The sequence below is a fragment of the Monodon monoceros genome, unplaced genomic scaffold (genome assembly GCF_005190385.1).
Source record: "Monodon monoceros isolate NGI ecotype Baffin Bay Population unplaced genomic scaffold, NGI_Narwhal_1 Super_Scaffold_3, whole genome shotgun sequence".
NCBI lineage: Eukaryota > Metazoa > Chordata > Mammalia > Artiodactyla > Monodontidae > Monodon > Monodon monoceros.
In genome coordinates this window covers 70335317-70352817 of record NW_021703780.1, presented here as the reverse complement: position 1 = coordinate 70352817, position 17501 = coordinate 70335317, and the positions used below count along the sequence as shown (strand labels likewise).

General features: G+C 38.2%; 1 protein-coding gene across 6 annotated transcripts in view; it reads right to left on the bottom strand.

Annotated features, from left to right (window-relative positions):
* Nucleotides 1-17501, bottom strand: part of CCDC66 (coiled-coil domain containing 66) — a 47403-nt gene that overhangs the window by 5587 nt on the left and 24315 nt on the right. For all 6 annotated transcript variants that reach the window (XM_029243927.1, XM_029243924.1, XM_029243926.1 and 3 more), the window contains 6 exons: nucleotides 12112-12243; nucleotides 11473-11723; nucleotides 11176-11260; nucleotides 10183-10344; nucleotides 8507-8651; nucleotides 7911-8051 (listed from right to left, as the gene is read on the bottom strand). In XM_029243927.1, coding sequence (XP_029099760.1) covers nucleotides 7911-8051; nucleotides 8507-8651; nucleotides 10183-10344; nucleotides 11176-11260; nucleotides 11473-11723; nucleotides 12112-12243 — 916 coding nt within the window. The remainder of the gene's footprint in view (nucleotides 1-7910; nucleotides 8052-8506; nucleotides 8652-10182; nucleotides 10345-11175; nucleotides 11261-11472; nucleotides 11724-12111; nucleotides 12244-17501) is intronic.

Here is a 17501-nt window from a genome sequence, read left to right as displayed (position 1 = left end):
TCATATACCATCATGCTATGCCTCCAGGCCATCCCTGAATCACATATAACCTTTTACTTTTTTCCATTTTGAAAACAGGAAAAGTTCACCATTCAAACATCTAAAATCTCCTTAAAATTTACATAATGTTCATGATTATATATGTGTTCAGCTATCACAACAGTTGAGCAACAAAATTACTTTGTTGCTCAAAAGGCTTTTTTTCACATATGATTAAAATTTTAAATTCAAAATTAGCTAAAAAAAAGTCCAATTATTGCTGTAAGTGTGTTATTCCAGACTAGAGCTGGCCAGGACTAATCCTAGTAAGGCTGCCCAGCCTACATCATTTTCATACTGGATATCCTTTTTTGCCACTCTAGACCCACTTTGCACCTTTCTCTCCCCTGCTCTCTGCCCTAGCAGGCTGACTGGTAAGAACCTTATCAATGGGTTCCTGGGTCCTCTGGTTTCTGTTTCTGTCAGGAGTGTTCATATGCAGATTATAGGAAGGGAAAAGAGTGAATTCAGGATACTTATCCCACTGGCTCATTCCCTGTGAGCTGACCTCAGGCTGACTCTATCCCTTTACCAAAGGTTCCCCTCAAAGTTACCTCTATACAACGCTTGTCTTCTAGGTTCTGGTAACAAGTCAGTTGCTACTAGCACCAGAGTCAAAGCACTACTGCTGTTTTCCCTCACATCCACTCCTTTGAAAATAGTCTCTTTTTAAATAAACCATCTTTAATTATTCTACTTTGGGACCCTGACTGATTAAATTGCCTTAGAGTCACCCAGTGATAATATACATAATTTCATGGTCTTAAAGACCTAGCTTGACTTTTTTTTTTTTAGTTTGACTTCCTCTTAAGTGATGTGTAGGATTTATATAATTTTGTTGTTTATCTGGACATAGAGAAGGGAGAAACCACATTCTTCAAGCTTACGAGGAAACTATAAAAAAAGTTTTGTTTTTTTTAATAAACTAAACAGGTTGCTTTACCCAATTCCCTTTTCAAATTCCCTTCTACCTTCTGTCATATTATGTAATCTGGTGTTGTACTGAAGATCTAAAATTAACTGGCAGAAAGAGTGGTATGTTAGAGGATGGATTTCCATTAAGACATTCTGGGCTTGGGGCTCAGCACTAGCCAACTCCAGAGTAGCTTTTTGATATTTCTAGAGGAACATTATCTCCTAACTTATGGCCAGCCAAATTGGTTTTTGTCTCTTTTTAAGTTACCAAGGGATCCCCAAGACCACAAATAACTGACAGGAGGGTCCACTGGTAATTAGTTTAAAAACTGAAGGTCTGGTTCAAGGTGGTGACCTAGGAAGATCCTGAACTCGCCTCCTATACAGACACACTTGAACCTATAGTTACATATGGAACAATTTCCTCTGAAAAAAACCTAAACAACTGGCTGGGCGACTCCTACACATTGCCCAAGTCTGGCACACCATCAGAGCAGGTGGGAGAGGCTGAGACACAGTCAAGCCATAAACCCCACCCCTGTGCTGCAACCCACAATTGGGAGGGAACTCAAAAACCCAGCGCTTTTCCCCAAGGAGATAAGGGTTTGAACCCCACATTGGGTACCCCACTTTTAAGATCTGCACAGGACAGATAATCCCCCAAAACATACAGCACTGAAAACCAGTGCGGCTCATGTCCACAAGACCCACAAAGCTATAGCGAACGGGAGAAACAGCTCTTAAAGGGCTCCCTTACCCCGCTGTTACACTCCCCACCCCCAGCTTCAAACGGGCGGCGGGGGGGGGCGGGGGGAGTACCATCTTCACAGCCACCCTCTGCCTTGCTATAGCTGGTACACGCCATCTTCACCCGCTCCCTTTACCCCATTTCAGAGTGCCAGTATCTCCTGAAGGGGAACTTTTACACGCATCTGAAGCCCTGGTTTTTACAGCTGTTGCCCAGTGGATGCCCCCTGATGGCCTGGCTCTGGAGGCAGGGGTTGGGGGGGGGGCAGAGGTGGGTCACATTCCTGGTTCCCATGAAACTGTAACAATCAGAGAAACAGTTCTTGGCAGATTATCACCCCCAGGGCACTGCATGGACAGCAGGCTGAAACAAACCCCAGTCTTTCTGAGAAAGATTCCTATTTGCTTCTCCATAAGGTTTGGCCTTAAGGGTAGGCTTCTAGTTTGGTACACATCTAGGGGCCTACGGACAAGCTCTCAGGGAATGGAGACCATTAGATGCAATCTTCGCATTATTTCTCCGCCTTAATCCAGCTTTCCAGTATTCCCCAAAAAGCTTATACCCTTGCAAGGTGCCCCAATTTTTGCAGCTGCCACCAGCGGACACTTCTACATCACCTGGTTCTAGTGGCCAAGCGCTTATGTTTGCAGGTCCCACAGGACTGTAACCAACGGAGAAAGAGTTCTTAAACAGCTACTACTGCCAGGGCACAGCAAGAGAAAACAGATGCAGGAGTTCAGTCTCTCTGTGAAAGAAGCCTATTAGCTTATCATAGCTACAGCCTGAGGGGCAGGCTCCTAATTAAACACATATCTAAGGGCTGACTGTAACCCTTTCCAGACACCTTAGAGGTCAAGCACCATCTTCATACTCTCAGCTATGCTCTAGTCATCCATTATCTCTTGGAGGGGAGCACTTACCTGCCTATGGTGCCACAGGTTTTACGTCTTGTGCCCTGGTTTCTGCAGCTGCTGCCTGGGGGATGTCTCTTGATTGCCTGGCTCTGGTGACCAGAGGGGCTTGTGTTCCAGAGTCTCAAGGGACTATAACAATTGAAAATTATTGGCATGTTACCACCCCTAGGGCACTACACAAACAGGAAACTGAAACACACACACCCTATCTTTTCATGAAAAAGGTCTATCTGCTTATCCTGGAGCTTTGGCCTGAGGGGCAGGCTTCAGGTTTGGCATACATCTAGAGGCTTACTGAGGTGCTCTTAGGGATGTAGGCTGCTGGACGCCATCTTTGCACTTATCCTCTGCTTCACTACAGCTTGCTGATGTCTCCCAGAAAAGAGCTTATACACAAGAGCTTATACAATTGTCTGGAGCCCCAGTTTTTGCTACTGCCATCCAGGAGACGCCTCCAGAATGCCTAGCTCTGATGGCCAGTGGAGCTTATGCTTGCAGTCCCACAGGACTGTATATACTTGTATACTTTAAAAGACTGCCTGGGGCTTCCCTGGTGGCGCAGTGGTTGAGAGTCTGCCTGCTGATGCAGGGGACACAGGTTCGTGCCCCGGTCTGGGAAGATCCCACATGCTGCGGAGCAGCTGGGCCCGTGAGGCATGGCCGCTGAACCTGTGCATCCGGAGCCTGTGCTCCACAGTGGGAGAGGCCACAACAGTGAGAGGCCCGCGTACCGCAAAAAACCCAAAACAAAACGAAACAAAAAAAGACTGCCTGCAAGTCTGGCTTCCAGTCAGCCTGAATCTAGGTGCTTAGATTTGGGACACTGACAAATCCTGGCACCTCCTCAACCACTGGGAGCTATTAAAAATAGAATATCCTGCACGGACAATCACAAAGGCTTGAGATACAACCAAAAGCTAGGGTAAGATTGAATGATAACGTTCATTTCCTACACAAGGCCACTCCTTCAAGACTGGAAGAGGTGGCTGTTCATTTAATGCAAAGAAACCAACAAAGAGAGTCAAGAAAAATGAAGAAACAAAGGAAGAACATGTTCCAAATGAAAGAATAAAGAACCTTAATGAAAAAGTGATATGTAATCTACCTGATAAAGAGTTCAAAGTAAGTAATGATCCTAAAGATGCTCACCAAATTCAAGAAAGCAATGGATAAACACAGTGAGAACTTCAGAAGAGATAAAATATAAATAGTACCAAATAGAAGCCACAGAGCTGAAGAATACAATAACTAAACTGAAAAATAGAGGGGTCCAACATCAGACTAATAGAAGCAGAAGAAAAGTTCATGAACCTGATGACAAGGCAGCAGAATTCATCTAATCAGAGTGGCAAAGAGAAAAAGAATTATAAAAGTGAAGACAGCTTAAGGGATTTATGAGACATCACTGTGAACTAAAATTTGCATTACAGGGGGCCCAGAAGGAGACAAAAGGGACAGAAAACTTATCTGAAGAAATAATGGCTTAAGACTTCCCTCACCTTGGGGAAGAAAGCTCTGTGGAAACCCAGAGAACACTAAACAAGATGAACCCAATGGACCCACACACCAAGGCACAGTATAATGAAAATGTCAAAAAAGTTAAAGACAAGGAGAGACACTTAAGAGCTGCAAGAGAAAAACAACTTGTTATGTACAAAGGAACCCTCATAAGACTATGAGATTTTTCAGCAGAAACTCTGCAAGCCAGACGCAGTGGCATAAAATATTCGAAGTGTTTAAAGAAAAAAACTTCCATTAAGAATATTCTATCCAGGCTTCCCTGGTGGCGCAGTGGTTGAGAGTCCGCCTGCCGATGCAGGGGACGCAGGTTCGTGCCCCTGTCCGGGAGGATCCCACATGCCGCGGAGCAACTAGGCCCGTGAGCCGCAACTACTGAGCCTGAGCGTCTGGAGCCTGTGCTCCGCAACAAGAGAGGCCGCGATAGTGAGAGGCCCGCACACCGCGATGAAGAGTGGCCCCCGCTTGCCACAACTAGAGAAAGCCCTTGCACAGAAACGAAGACCCAACACAGCAAAACTAAATAAATTAATTAATAAAAACTCCTACCCCCAACATCTTAAAAAAAAAAAAGAAAAGGCATCCAAATTTGTAAGGGAAAAGTAAAACTGTCACTATTTGCAGGTGACATATCGTATACAGAAAACTCTGAAGCCTCCACCAAAAAAAACCCTATTAGAAATAACAAATGAATTCAGTAAACTTGCAGGATACAAAATCAACATACAAAAATCTCCTGCATTCCTATACGCTAATAATGAACTGTCAGAATGAGAAATTAAGAACACAATCCCATTTCCAACTGCAACAGTCCCAATTACAAGTACATAAAAAAGAATAAAATATCTAGGAATAAATTTAACCATGGAGGTGAAAGACCTGTATACTGAAAACTATAAGACATTAATGAAAGAAAATGAAGACGACTCAAATAAACAGAAACATATTCCAAGCTCATGGACTAGAAGAATTAATATTGTTAAAATGACCATGCTACCCAAAGCAATCTACAGATTCCACATAATCCCTATCAAAATTCCAAAGATATTTTTCACAGAAACAGAACAAACAATCATAAAATTTGTATGGAACCACAAAAGACCCTGAATAGCTAAAGCAACCCTGAGAAAGAAGAACAAAGCTGGAGGCATCATGCTTCCTGATTTCAGAGTGTAATACAAAGCTGTAGCAATCAAAAGAGTATGGTACTGGCATGAAGACATACACATAGATCAGTGAAACAGAATAGAGAGCCCAGACATAAACCCATGCATATATGGTCAATGGTTTTACAACAAAAGATCGAAAGAGAAACAACATTTTCTTCAATAAATGGCATTGGAAAAAATGGACAGCCACATGCACAGGAATGAAACTTGACCACTATCTTACATCATACACAAAAATGAATTAAAAACAGATTGAAGACTTAAATTTAAGACCTGAAGTAATAAAACTTCTAGAGGAAAACTTAGGCAGTAAGTTCTCTGACACCGGTCTTGGCAGTGATTTTTTGGATTTGACACAAAAAGCAAAGGTAGCGTGAGCAAAACTAAACAACTGAGACTCCATCAAACTAAAAAGGTCCAGTACAGCAAAGGAAACCATCAACAAGATGAAAAGGCTGAATGGGAGAAAATATATACAAATCATGTATCATGTATTAAGAAGTCATACTACGCAACAGCAAAAAAAAAATCCAATTAAAAAATGTGCAGAATATCTGAATAGATATTTTTCCAAAGGCAACATCTAGATAGCCAGCACGGATATGTGAAAAGATGCTCAATATCCCTGATCATCAGGAAAATGCAAATCAAAATCATAATGAAATACCACCTCACACCTGTCAGAATGGCGATTATCAAAAAGACAAGAAATAAGAGCTGGTGAAGAAGTGGAGAAGAGGGAACCTTTGTGCACTGTTGGTGCGAATGTAAACTGGTGCAATCACTATGGAAAACAGTACTGGAAGTTCCTTAAAAATTAAAAATAGAACCATGTGATCCAGCAATCCCACTTCTGGGTACTTAGCTGAAGGAAATAAAAACACTAACTCAAAGAAATATATGCATTACTTTGTTCACTGCAGCATTATTTACAATAGCCAACAAATGGAAGCAACCTAAGTGTTTACTGATAAATGAAAGAAGAAAATGTACTGTGTGTACACACACACACACACACACAAACACACACACATGTATATACACACAATGGAACATTAGCCATAAAAAAGAATGAAATTTTGCCATTTCAACAAAATGAATCGACCTAAAGGACATTATGCTAAGTAAAATAAGTCAAAAAGACAGACAAATATCATATGATCCTCAGGTATATGTGGAATCTGGGTGGAAAAAAAAAAAACCTCATAGATACAGGGAACAGACTGGTGCTGCCAGAGAGGGTGGTTGGGACGTGAGCAAAATGTACAACCTTCCAGTTATAAAATAAGTAAGTCTGGGGATGTAATGTACAGAATGTTGGCTATAGTAATAATATTGTACTGTATATTTGAAAGTTGCTAAGAGAGTAAATCTTCAAAGTTCTCATCACAAGAAAAAAAACTGTAACTCTGTATGGTAACGAATGTTAACTAGACTTATTATTGTTATTATTTTACAATATATACAGATATCAAACATTATGTTGTACACATGAAACTAATATTATGTGTCAATTATATCTCAATTTTACAAAAAAAAAGAAAAGATTTATTGGAAGTTATTTAAAAAAAGAAAAAATATTTCCTAGATGCATGGGTGGAGGGCTGAAAGGATTCACAGTAAGCATGGAGACCTATGATAATGATACCCAACATGGATATTACCTAATTAGTTATGTAAAAATTTAAAACAAGCACATGAAAAGATGCTCAACGTCAGCAATCATAATGAGAGAGCACTTTACAACCATGAGAATAGTAAGTATGGGCAAGGATGTAAAGAAACTGGAATCTTCATACATTTCTGATGAGAATGTAAAATGGTACAGCTGCTGTGGAACACAATTCAGTAGTTCCTCAATATTCTAAACATACAGTTACTATACGATTCAGCAATGCTACTCTTCTCCCCCAAGACACTGAAAATTTATGTCTACACAAAAATTTGCACATGAATGTTCACAGCAGCATATTTCCAACAGCCAAAAAGTGGAATTAACCCAAATGTCCTCAAACTGATGAAGGAATAAACAAAATGTGGTGGTATATCCATAAAATGGAATATTATTCAGTGATAAAAAGGAATGAAGTACTTACTATTACATGCAACAATATGGATGAAACTTAAAACATACTAAGTGAAAGAATCCAGACAGAGAAGACCACATATGATAGGATTCCAATTATATGAAATGTCCAGAACAGACAAATCTAGAGAGACAGAAAGTAAACTGGTGGTTGCCCAAGAATAGAGGGGAGAGAGGAAACGGAGAATGATTGTCGATGGGTACAGGGTTTCTTTTTGGAGTGATAAAAATGTTCTAAAGTTAATTACGGTGATAGTTGCACAACCATGAATATAAAAACTGAATTGTGCTCTTTTAAAAAACACTGAATTGTACCCTTTAAAAGGGTAAATTTTATGCTATGTAAATTATATCTTAATAAAGCTGCTATAGAGAAATTAAAAACCAAGAAATACCTTTATTTCCTAACTCTTACTGAAAACCTCAAATTCCTTTACATTTTAAATTAATTTAACTTACTTCTAATTGTGACTTAAATTTTAAGTAAATTTTAAGCCAAATCACAATTTATACACCAGTACCCGTTTGCACACCAGTGTCCTTCCTCAGAGAGGCTGTAGAGCTGATATATGCATTCATTTTACCACTGATTTTATCCAAGCCATGTGCTGAATTTGCAATGTTGTCAGTAGATGCATTATATTCCACTTGTATTGTATCAACTGGCAAGAGAAATAAGTTATGTGATAAAATGACATAGCAGCAACTAAATACACACAAGACTCTTAGTTTAATCAAGCAGTGCAAACACTGCAATAAAAATTTAGAAGGGCTAGTCTAAAGTTTCTTACAAAAAGCTATCAGCATTCTTATCCCTTACTGAATTTTGGGAGATCACTTAATGGATACCTCTGTAAAAATGGGTACAAAAGTATACATTTTACCTATTGTGAGGAAAATATAAGAAAATGTATGTGAAAAGATACTGAAAATTATAACATTATTTAGTTCTACTCTTAAGGCAATTTCCCAAGTAAGCATTATAACTTTACGTTAGTTCAAAGTCTGAAAATCCTCAAAAAATATTTAGTTAACAGGTGTTTAAAGGTATTAAAAATAGGCAATTATTTAAAATTTTCAAGAAATATTATAAATAAAATTCTAGTCCAGTGCTTACTGCCAAGATTTTTAATCAATCTAGAAGTGTCATGTCCCTTTTGAGCCAATTCTCGGATTCTCTGTTCTTGTTTCAGTCTCTGTGCCAACTCCTGTGCTCTCTGCATCGTCTGGAACAGTTCAATTGTCTTAAGGGTCATGATTTCCTATCAATATTGAAGTGCGCAAAGTTAATTAAATACAATTATCAAACGTACAGACTTGAATATTTTCTCTCAGTAGATATTTTCTAAGCTCCTACTATGTGCCAGGCACTATTCATGATACTGGGAGTAGAGAAGCCAAGAGAACAAAGTTCCTTCCCTTTTGCAGATTACATTTTAGTATCTTTTTCTACAGCTGTATTAGACCACAAATACAAACACTCTTTTACCCATGCTATAAAGTTTTCAAAACTTCTAAAACCAACAGTCAATTCCACCTGAATTTTATTAAGATAAAAAAAGATAATAGGAGGTAATACTCAAGACTTACAGCCATTTTTTGCAATTCAAGCAAATCACACTTTGATTTTTTTCACATATGTAGTTATTTCATAGGTGTAGTTGGCTCAGCCTATTCAACATAATGAAATCAGAACCTAAATCATTTGTACCTTCATCAGCTAACTCTGAAGTAAAGGTTGCAAGTGGGAAACGGCAAGAAAAGGCAGTCTCTCAGCGCCACCTCCCAGCTCCAGGGGGAGTGCTGTATAGTCTGCTCTGTAGACCTCACGAACCTTTGGCAATCAAATGTCATTGTATAACTTGCTCTTTGTCAGGCCCACTCAAACATGGCACTTGACATCACCGTACCTATGCAGTCTGTACCACTTAATATAGGGGTTCTCCTAGCCAACCAGATATCTACTCTTTTTAACAGACCCTTACTTAGCACAGAGGAATCCTCTAACACAGCAACAAACTATCATCAATCCCAGCCAATGACTCTGCAAGTAAATGCTCCTGTTCACAAGTGGATACAGACAGAAAGGCCAATCATTTCTCTTAACCTATTTAGAAATTTATTAGTATAATCATTGCTTAGAAAACATTTAAAAATCAAGCAAATGGATAACTTTTGTTTTATTTTGTAATAACTCATCCTGACCTTCTCAGCAGAAAGAAACCCAAGGAGTACAGCCATTTGTGAATCAATCATTTGAAACAATAAAACCTCCAGCTTCCCTCCTACTTTCAAACCTTCTTTATGCAAAGCTTTAATGTTTCTGCATAGTTTCACAACTTCAAAACACATGCAAATGTTCTGGTTATTTCTTATTTAAAACACACCCAGGGACTTCCCTGGTGGCGCAGTGGTTAAGAATCTGCCTGCCAATGCAGTGGACACAGGTGCTATCTCTGGTCCGGGAAGATCCCACATGCCGTGGAGCAACTAAGCCTGTGCGCCACAACTACTGAGCCTGCGCTCTAGAGCCCGTGTGCCACAACTACTGAGCCTGCATGCTGCAACTACTGAAGCCCGCGTGCCTAGAGCCCGTGCTCCGCAACAAGAGAGGTCACAGCAATGAGAAGCCCACGCCGCAACAAAGAGTAGCCCCCCCGCTCGCCACAACTAGACAAAGCCCACGCACAGCAACAAAGACTCAACGCAGCCAAAAACAAATTTTAAAAAAACCCAAAAAACAACACACCCATTTTTACTCTAAAATGTTACAGTTAGGATATAAATACCTACTTCCTTTTGTTTTTGCTTAAGTATATCTTCTTCATACTGTTTCTGCATCTCTTCTTGTTCCCGTGCTAAACGACGCTCCTCCTCTTGTTCCTCCTTCTTTCTTTGCTCTTCTTCGAGCTGCTTCTTCTTGCGCTTCTCTTCTACCTGAGCAGTGATGGCTTTCTAGTCATAAACAGTAACATAAATTATTGTCATAAATTTTTTAAAAATCCATAAAGCATCTGGTGTTTCAAAAATGTTTATCAATATACAGACAGTAATACGTATATGAGTTAAATTAAAATGTCAGGTTTCCAATGTATTTTTCCCATCTCCCATCAAGTTTTACATGCTTTTTCTTTAACCCCAAGAGGGCTCGTAGAAGAACTAAGAGAAAAACAACTGAAGAAACAATCTCAGTGCTTAGCATACATAGTGCCTGGTAAAAATAGCAGATGCTCTATAAATGTCTGTTCACTTAACCGACTGCAAGTAACCATATTAACTAAGCCAAATTCTTCATATAGTAGAGATTTTGCCGAATTATTGGACATTTAAGTCCCTTTAGTATAAGACTAAAATTAGGACAAAATTTTAATCTTAGTTTCCTTTCTTATATTATCCATTAGATTTCTTAATCATAATTCTACTTCAATCCCTTGCATCTATTTCCCTTTCAAAGAACTAATTCTCATCCTGAACAGAATTCAGGAGAACTGGAGAAAAAAATATCCAATACCAACTTAAGATTTAGTGTCATTTCAGATACACAACCTAAACATTAAAGACCTTCTTCCTTGGAAGGCAGGTGGCTGTACTACATGATACTGTCTGGTTCTCAACATAAGTATAATTCTAATATAATGCCAGTTGGTGTAGGGATTAGATTCATCACAGGATTGTGCAGGGCCTGTTCTGTAAGTTTATACTGGAATTTTAATTTCCATTTACTTAGGTATCTAGGCCATGACTACTAATGATTAAGGCAAAGAACAACATTTGACAATGCAATACCTGATGTTCTAACTGTTTTTGTCGTCTCCTGTCTCGTTCCTCAATTTGAGCTGGGTCCAAAAGAGCAGTCATAGAACGGAGAAAGCTGGCAAGACAGATCCATTAGCTATTTACAACCTTCAAAAGGTGGGTTTAACAAGGTGCTAAGTCATTTTTGTTTGAAATGTATCTACTTGTCATTTCTACTGTAAAGAAAAACACCAAACCTGAAACCAATTAAGATACAAATACAACAACAATCCTAAAGAGGCACACAGACCTCCTTAAACACCAACAGGTGCTGAAGGAAGCACTTACTTCCTTTTCTTACTGCTTTCCACAGCCACGTCTCTAACAGGTCTTGCTACGTGCTCCTCCTCTGAAGGTTCAACCTGGCTTCCCGTTGCAGGTGTATACAGACTGCTGATATCAGCCAGGTCCTGAGCGTCCGGAGAGACACAGAAGTACTCTGGTTGTGTTTGTGTTGACTGAGAGGACAGCTGAGACTGAGAACCAGGACAGCTCTTGAATGAATCAAAATGTATTGCCCATCTGTCATGCTCCTCACCCTAATCACGACAAATAAGAACTGCTAAGAACTCTTCCAACTCTTATGTTTAAAATCTCAAATGACAAACATGATTTCTAAAAGTCACCACACAACAGAACAAGCATCATAAAGATTAACAAAACTGTATCCTGTATTGATCCCATATACATTTAGACAATTAAGCTTGGAGAATATGAAAAGTTCAAAGAATTAGGAAATTTCTAAAACGTTAGTTACAAGAAGCTATGCAAAATCACACTGAATTCATTCAACGAAAGGTTCACAAGAGCAAATATGGAATAATTTGAATAGTCTTGTCAAACAGTTTCAGGACACTTTTAAGTTTATGATTAGAGACTCTGAAATTATTTTTTCCCCCTTTATACCGATAAAACTTCATAAATTACCTTTGAAGATATAATTTTTTCCTCTACTTTTTTTTGCCGGTCATCCTCTATTTGCTTGTTCAACTCTTCAATCCATTTTCTCTGCTGTTCTTGTTTCACAGCACTGAAAGGGCGCTCCATCAGTACTGCTTCCTAAACAAGTCATCAATACCATCAAAAGTTTACCTCTTTTTGTAACCACTTTATATTTACAAATCTTTCCAAATAATTTACATAGATTTAACGTGGAAAGGTATTTAACTCTAAGAGAAGCAATAATTAAAAAAAAAAAATTCGAGGGACTTCCCTTGTGGCACAGTGGTTAAGAATCCGCCTGCCAACGCAGGGGACCCAAGTTCAAGCCCTGGTCCAGGAAGATCCCACATGTCCCGGAGCAACTAAGCCCGTGTGCCACAACTATTGAGCCTGCACTCTACAGCTTGTGAGCCACAACTATTAAAGCCTGCGTGCCTAGAGCCCATGCTCCGCAACAAGGACAAGCCAACACAATAAGAAGCCCATGCACCGCAACAAAGAGTAGCGCCCCCCACCCCCCCCACCACAACTAGAGAAAGCCCGCACGCAACAAAGACCAAACACAGTCAAAAATAAATAAATAAATGTATAAATAATAATACTTAAAAAAAATTCGAGTATACAAGAATTAAGTAGATATATTCTAATTTTCAGAATCATATATTTGTAACACATACTAGCAGAAGGATATAAGATAACTAAGTAAATGTAAAGAAAGGAAATTTTCTAATGAAAAAATAGAAAATTTTCTCCAAACCAATTGTAAGATTTCCAAATTTCTATCCTAATATAGTCTCATTTACTTTGAAAGGAATCACTGATAAACTGAAATAGATGAATACTGTTTAACACTTGGCTTCAGAATACAAAAACATTGCTTTGGGACCAAGAGCCAGGAGGATATAATACAGCCAGAGGCTTTCTCTTACTGAATCATAATGCCTCTTTTGGATACCTTTTGTTCCCATTTCTGCTGCTACAGCCCTAGCATGATCTATGACATTTCACTAAGAAAAATATATTGTGTCCAGATTAAGTCCTTGAATTCTAAGAAAAATAAAAACAGTAGCATAAAAATTTATTGTTCCTTCAACTTATGAGAGTTTAGTATGCTTTAACAAAAAGGAAAGCATATATTCTACTCAAACTGTCGTAAAATGCAAGAGCTAAGCAACAAAACATTTTGTTACATGACGTAACTACAGGACATAATTTTTAAAAGTTTGACAGAATATAACGGCAAAGCTCATTAGTTTTCAACCAATTGCTTTGATCAAAGGAAATACACAAAAAGGAAAAATCTTATTATCGCAGGTGCTCTCACACATTTTTAAACAGATAAAAACCAACCCTATTTATTTAAGCCTAAAAGAACCACTTCAAAAGGAGCATTATCTTCAGGTAAGTGATTTAACAGTTCTCCTAATTTTAGAAATGTTATTTTAGAGGTCTAACTGGAAAAAAAAAAAAAAGGACCCTTTGAACTCCTTGTAAGAAATTCACAGGGAATTCCCTGGCAGTCCAGTGGTTAGAACTCCGCGATTTCACTGCCAATGGAGCAGGTTCAATCCCTGGTCGGGGAACTAAGATCCCAGAAGCCACATGGCATGGCCAGAAAAAAAACCAAATTCACAATATGGCATTGAATCAACATAGAATTCTGTAATCTGTTTCTTAAGTCTGATGTAACCAGATCTGGTTTCAAATTTTGGTGGGGTTTCCAATTATTCAAGGATAAGACACAAAATACCCTTGAAAATTCCTAAAGTCCTCATCAAATGCTTTATATACGTCTTATATTTACAACCCTGTGGAAAATTTAATAATCAGTTCTTCCAATTCAGTCTTCAACTTCTTACTCAAGGATGACTTACATCCTTGTTTTACTTGCTTGCCACCTGAATAAGTCATTTCACTTCTCCAACCGACTAGAAAACTCTTTAAATTATTACTTTCTTTTTTACAAGTCTTCCCCCACGTGCATTCAGTTACAGGAATGAAAGTATAAGGATCTGGGGGGTGGGAGAGGTGGTAGGTAAATGAAAACTCCCTTTTGATTACTGAGCTCATTTTAGTTGAAACCTGAGTAAGGCAAATGTGTGTAAAATGCAAGACTCACTGTGTAACAAATGTGTTCTGATGATGATCTAGCACCTCCCTTCTGTTAATGCTTCAACATGGCTAAGAACCCTCTTTCTCTAGGTTCACTCACTTTTTCACTTTCTCTCTTTCACATTATTGACCTCAGACGCCCCTTCCCCTACATAAAAGCTCCTTTTCTAAACATCTATTTTGAGCCTATTCTCAAGTGACAGCCTTGAGTGAAAACTCGTTTTCACAGGTACTCAATACACACTTCCCCACAGTTCCTAATGTTACAGGTTCCTAATGTAAATCTTTAGCTACCTTCAAGTTCTTCTATGTTAGAAAATGCTAGTCTTACTCCTAATATAAATGCTGTATGAATGGCAGCTGCTATATCAGAACTGAAAGTAGAGGCTTTTCAAATGGTCACCTAGACATGCTTAGTTCTGTTTCATTTAATTCTCCCCTTAAAGCAGTCTTAAAATGCATGTCTGTGAAAGGAGAACACTCAGTGGTGACTTTGCCATGGTCCAGAATAGTCCTGCTTGCCAGTGCATGATTCCCAAGCCCAGACACCAAGCCTCCCCACTTTAGACAGTCTGTCCACCTACTCATCTTGTCCACTCAGTACGCATAAAAGGCATGCTTCTGGGTGGTGGGTGGTTTCAGGACACTGGGCTAGAAAAAAACAGATCTTCCAAGAGGAAGAGCAGCACAACCAAGAGCTACAATCATTTTGGAGGGTGGGCTGGAGTACTCTGAACTTGAAAGTAACTGTAAAATCTCTGGAACCAGGACTACACAGTTGTGCACGTGGCTAAAATCCTGGTTTTCATGTGCTTATTGGCCATATCTTTGGAGCTATATCTGTTCAGTCTTTTCCTTATTTTCCAATTTTACTAACACAATCGTCCCTTGGTATCTGTGGGGTATTGGGTTGCAGGACCTCCTGAAGATACCAAAACTGGCAGATACTCAAGTCCCTTATATAAAATAGTGTAGTATTTGCATGTAACCTATGCACATCCTCATGTGTATTTAAATCAACTCTAGGTTACTTACAATACCTAACAGAATGTGTATGCTACGTAACTAGTTGCCAGTGCATAGCAAATTGAAGTTTGGCTTTTTGAAACTTTCTGGAATATTTTTTCCCTGATATTTTCCTTTTTCTTTTTTTTTTTAACTAATTACTTTATTATACATTTTCATAAAGAACTTTATGTATGTTATCTTTTTTAGCCCTCACAATAATAACAATAATAATACGAATTGGCTGACAACACTCTCTCTGTTACAAGCACTGCTGGGCATTTTATATACATTAATTTCCATGATAAAATTATGGGGTAGGCATCATTTTTAAAGAAATGAGAACTAAGGCACAGAGGTGTTAAGTATCTTATTAAGACTCATGGCATCTGGAAGTTTTTTCCAAACATTTTCAGTCCGAGATTGGTTGAATCTATGGATCTGGCACCCACGGATACAGAGGGCCGCTTGCATCCAACTATTCTGATCTTATTTCCTTCCTTCTACTTCCTTTGGGTTTAACTGTTGCAATTCTTTCTCTAACTTCTTGAAATGAATACTTAGATCATTTATGTTTTGCTTTCAGTCTTTCTCTTCCAAGAAATGCATTTAAGCCTATAAACTTCCAAGCACAGGAAGCTCATATGTTCTCATATATTTTTATCATCATTCGGTTCAAAACACTTTCTAATTCTGAGTTTTCTTTCACTTAGAAGACTATTGCTTAAATATCAAACATTTGGAAATTTTGTTATTTGTTACTGATATCTAGCTTAATTCCACTGTGATCAGATAACATATTTTGTGTAATCTAAACCTATGAAATTTGTTGAGACTTTATGGCCTAGCAGATTACTAATTCTCACATTTTTTCGGTTTTTTTTTTTTTGCAGTACGCGGGCCTCTCACTGTTGTGACCTCTCCTGTTGCGGAGCACAGGCTCCAGACGCGCAGGCTCAGCAGCCATAGCTCAGCGGCCCAGCCGCTCTGCGGCATGTGGGATCTTCCTGGACCGGGGCACGAACCCATGTCCCCTGCATCGGCAGGTGGACTCTCAACCACTGCGCCACCAGGGAAGCCCTTAATTCTCACTTTTAATTTCTAAAATATTTTGCCTATAGATTTTTTGGGTTTTCTATATAAATGACAAACTGCTACAGTTTTATTTTTTCCTTTCCAGTTCTTAAGACTTTTAATTTGTCTTGCTATACTGGCTAGGACTACCAATAACAAATAGTAATAATAATAAGGGCATTTTATTTAATTTTTAATTTTAAAGGGACTACTACTAAAATTTCTCATTTAGTATGATGTTCGCTATAGGGTGGTGGTTTTTTTTTTTTAAATACTCAATTGGAAATTCCTTCCAGTTTAATTGCCTGAAATACTGTCCTTAACAAACTGGCTTTGAGTTTTATCAAATGCTTTTCCTGCATCTATTAAAATGTTTTGTTTTATTGTGTTAAAATGGTACACTATACTTGCGGATTTTTAAAAATTCCCTTAACCCATTATGAACCTTAGTCATGATATATTACCTTTTTACACATTATCAAATTTTACTTGTTAATATACTTTTTTAGAATTTTTGTGTGTATATTCATGAATGAAATAAACTTAATTTTCCTTTTTTGTTATTTTTTCTGGCTTTAACACCAAGTTTATACTGGGCTTGCAGAATGAATTGGGGGCCATTTCATATTTCTACTGCCTGGAAAAGCTGAATAAATTTGGGATTTATTTCTTTTAAGTTTGGTAGAAACTGTCAGTAAAACCATGTGGGCATTTTGTTCTCCTTGTGGGAAAGTTTTTTTTTACCCAGATCTACAATTACTTTAACGGTTACATAATTATTCAAGCTTTTTACTTATTTTTATGTCAGTTCCTGTAAGTTATAACTTTTCCAGTAATTTACCCACTTCATCTAAGTTTTCATAATTATTGGCATAATATATTAACTTACTAATGATTCACTCTCTACCTGCAATGCCATTTTCACTCATTATATATTTTACCAACTGGTGCCCTTATTTTCTTTCCTTTCTTTTTAATTTTTAAATTTAAGTAAAACTGACCTGCAACACTATGCTAGTTCCAGGTGCACAACATAGTGATTCAATATTTCTATACATTACAAAATGATCACAAGTCTAGTTACCATCTGTCACCATACAAAGTTATTACAGTATTATTGACTATATTCCCCATGCTGTACATTTATCTCCATGACTCATATATTTTTAACTACAAGCTCATAC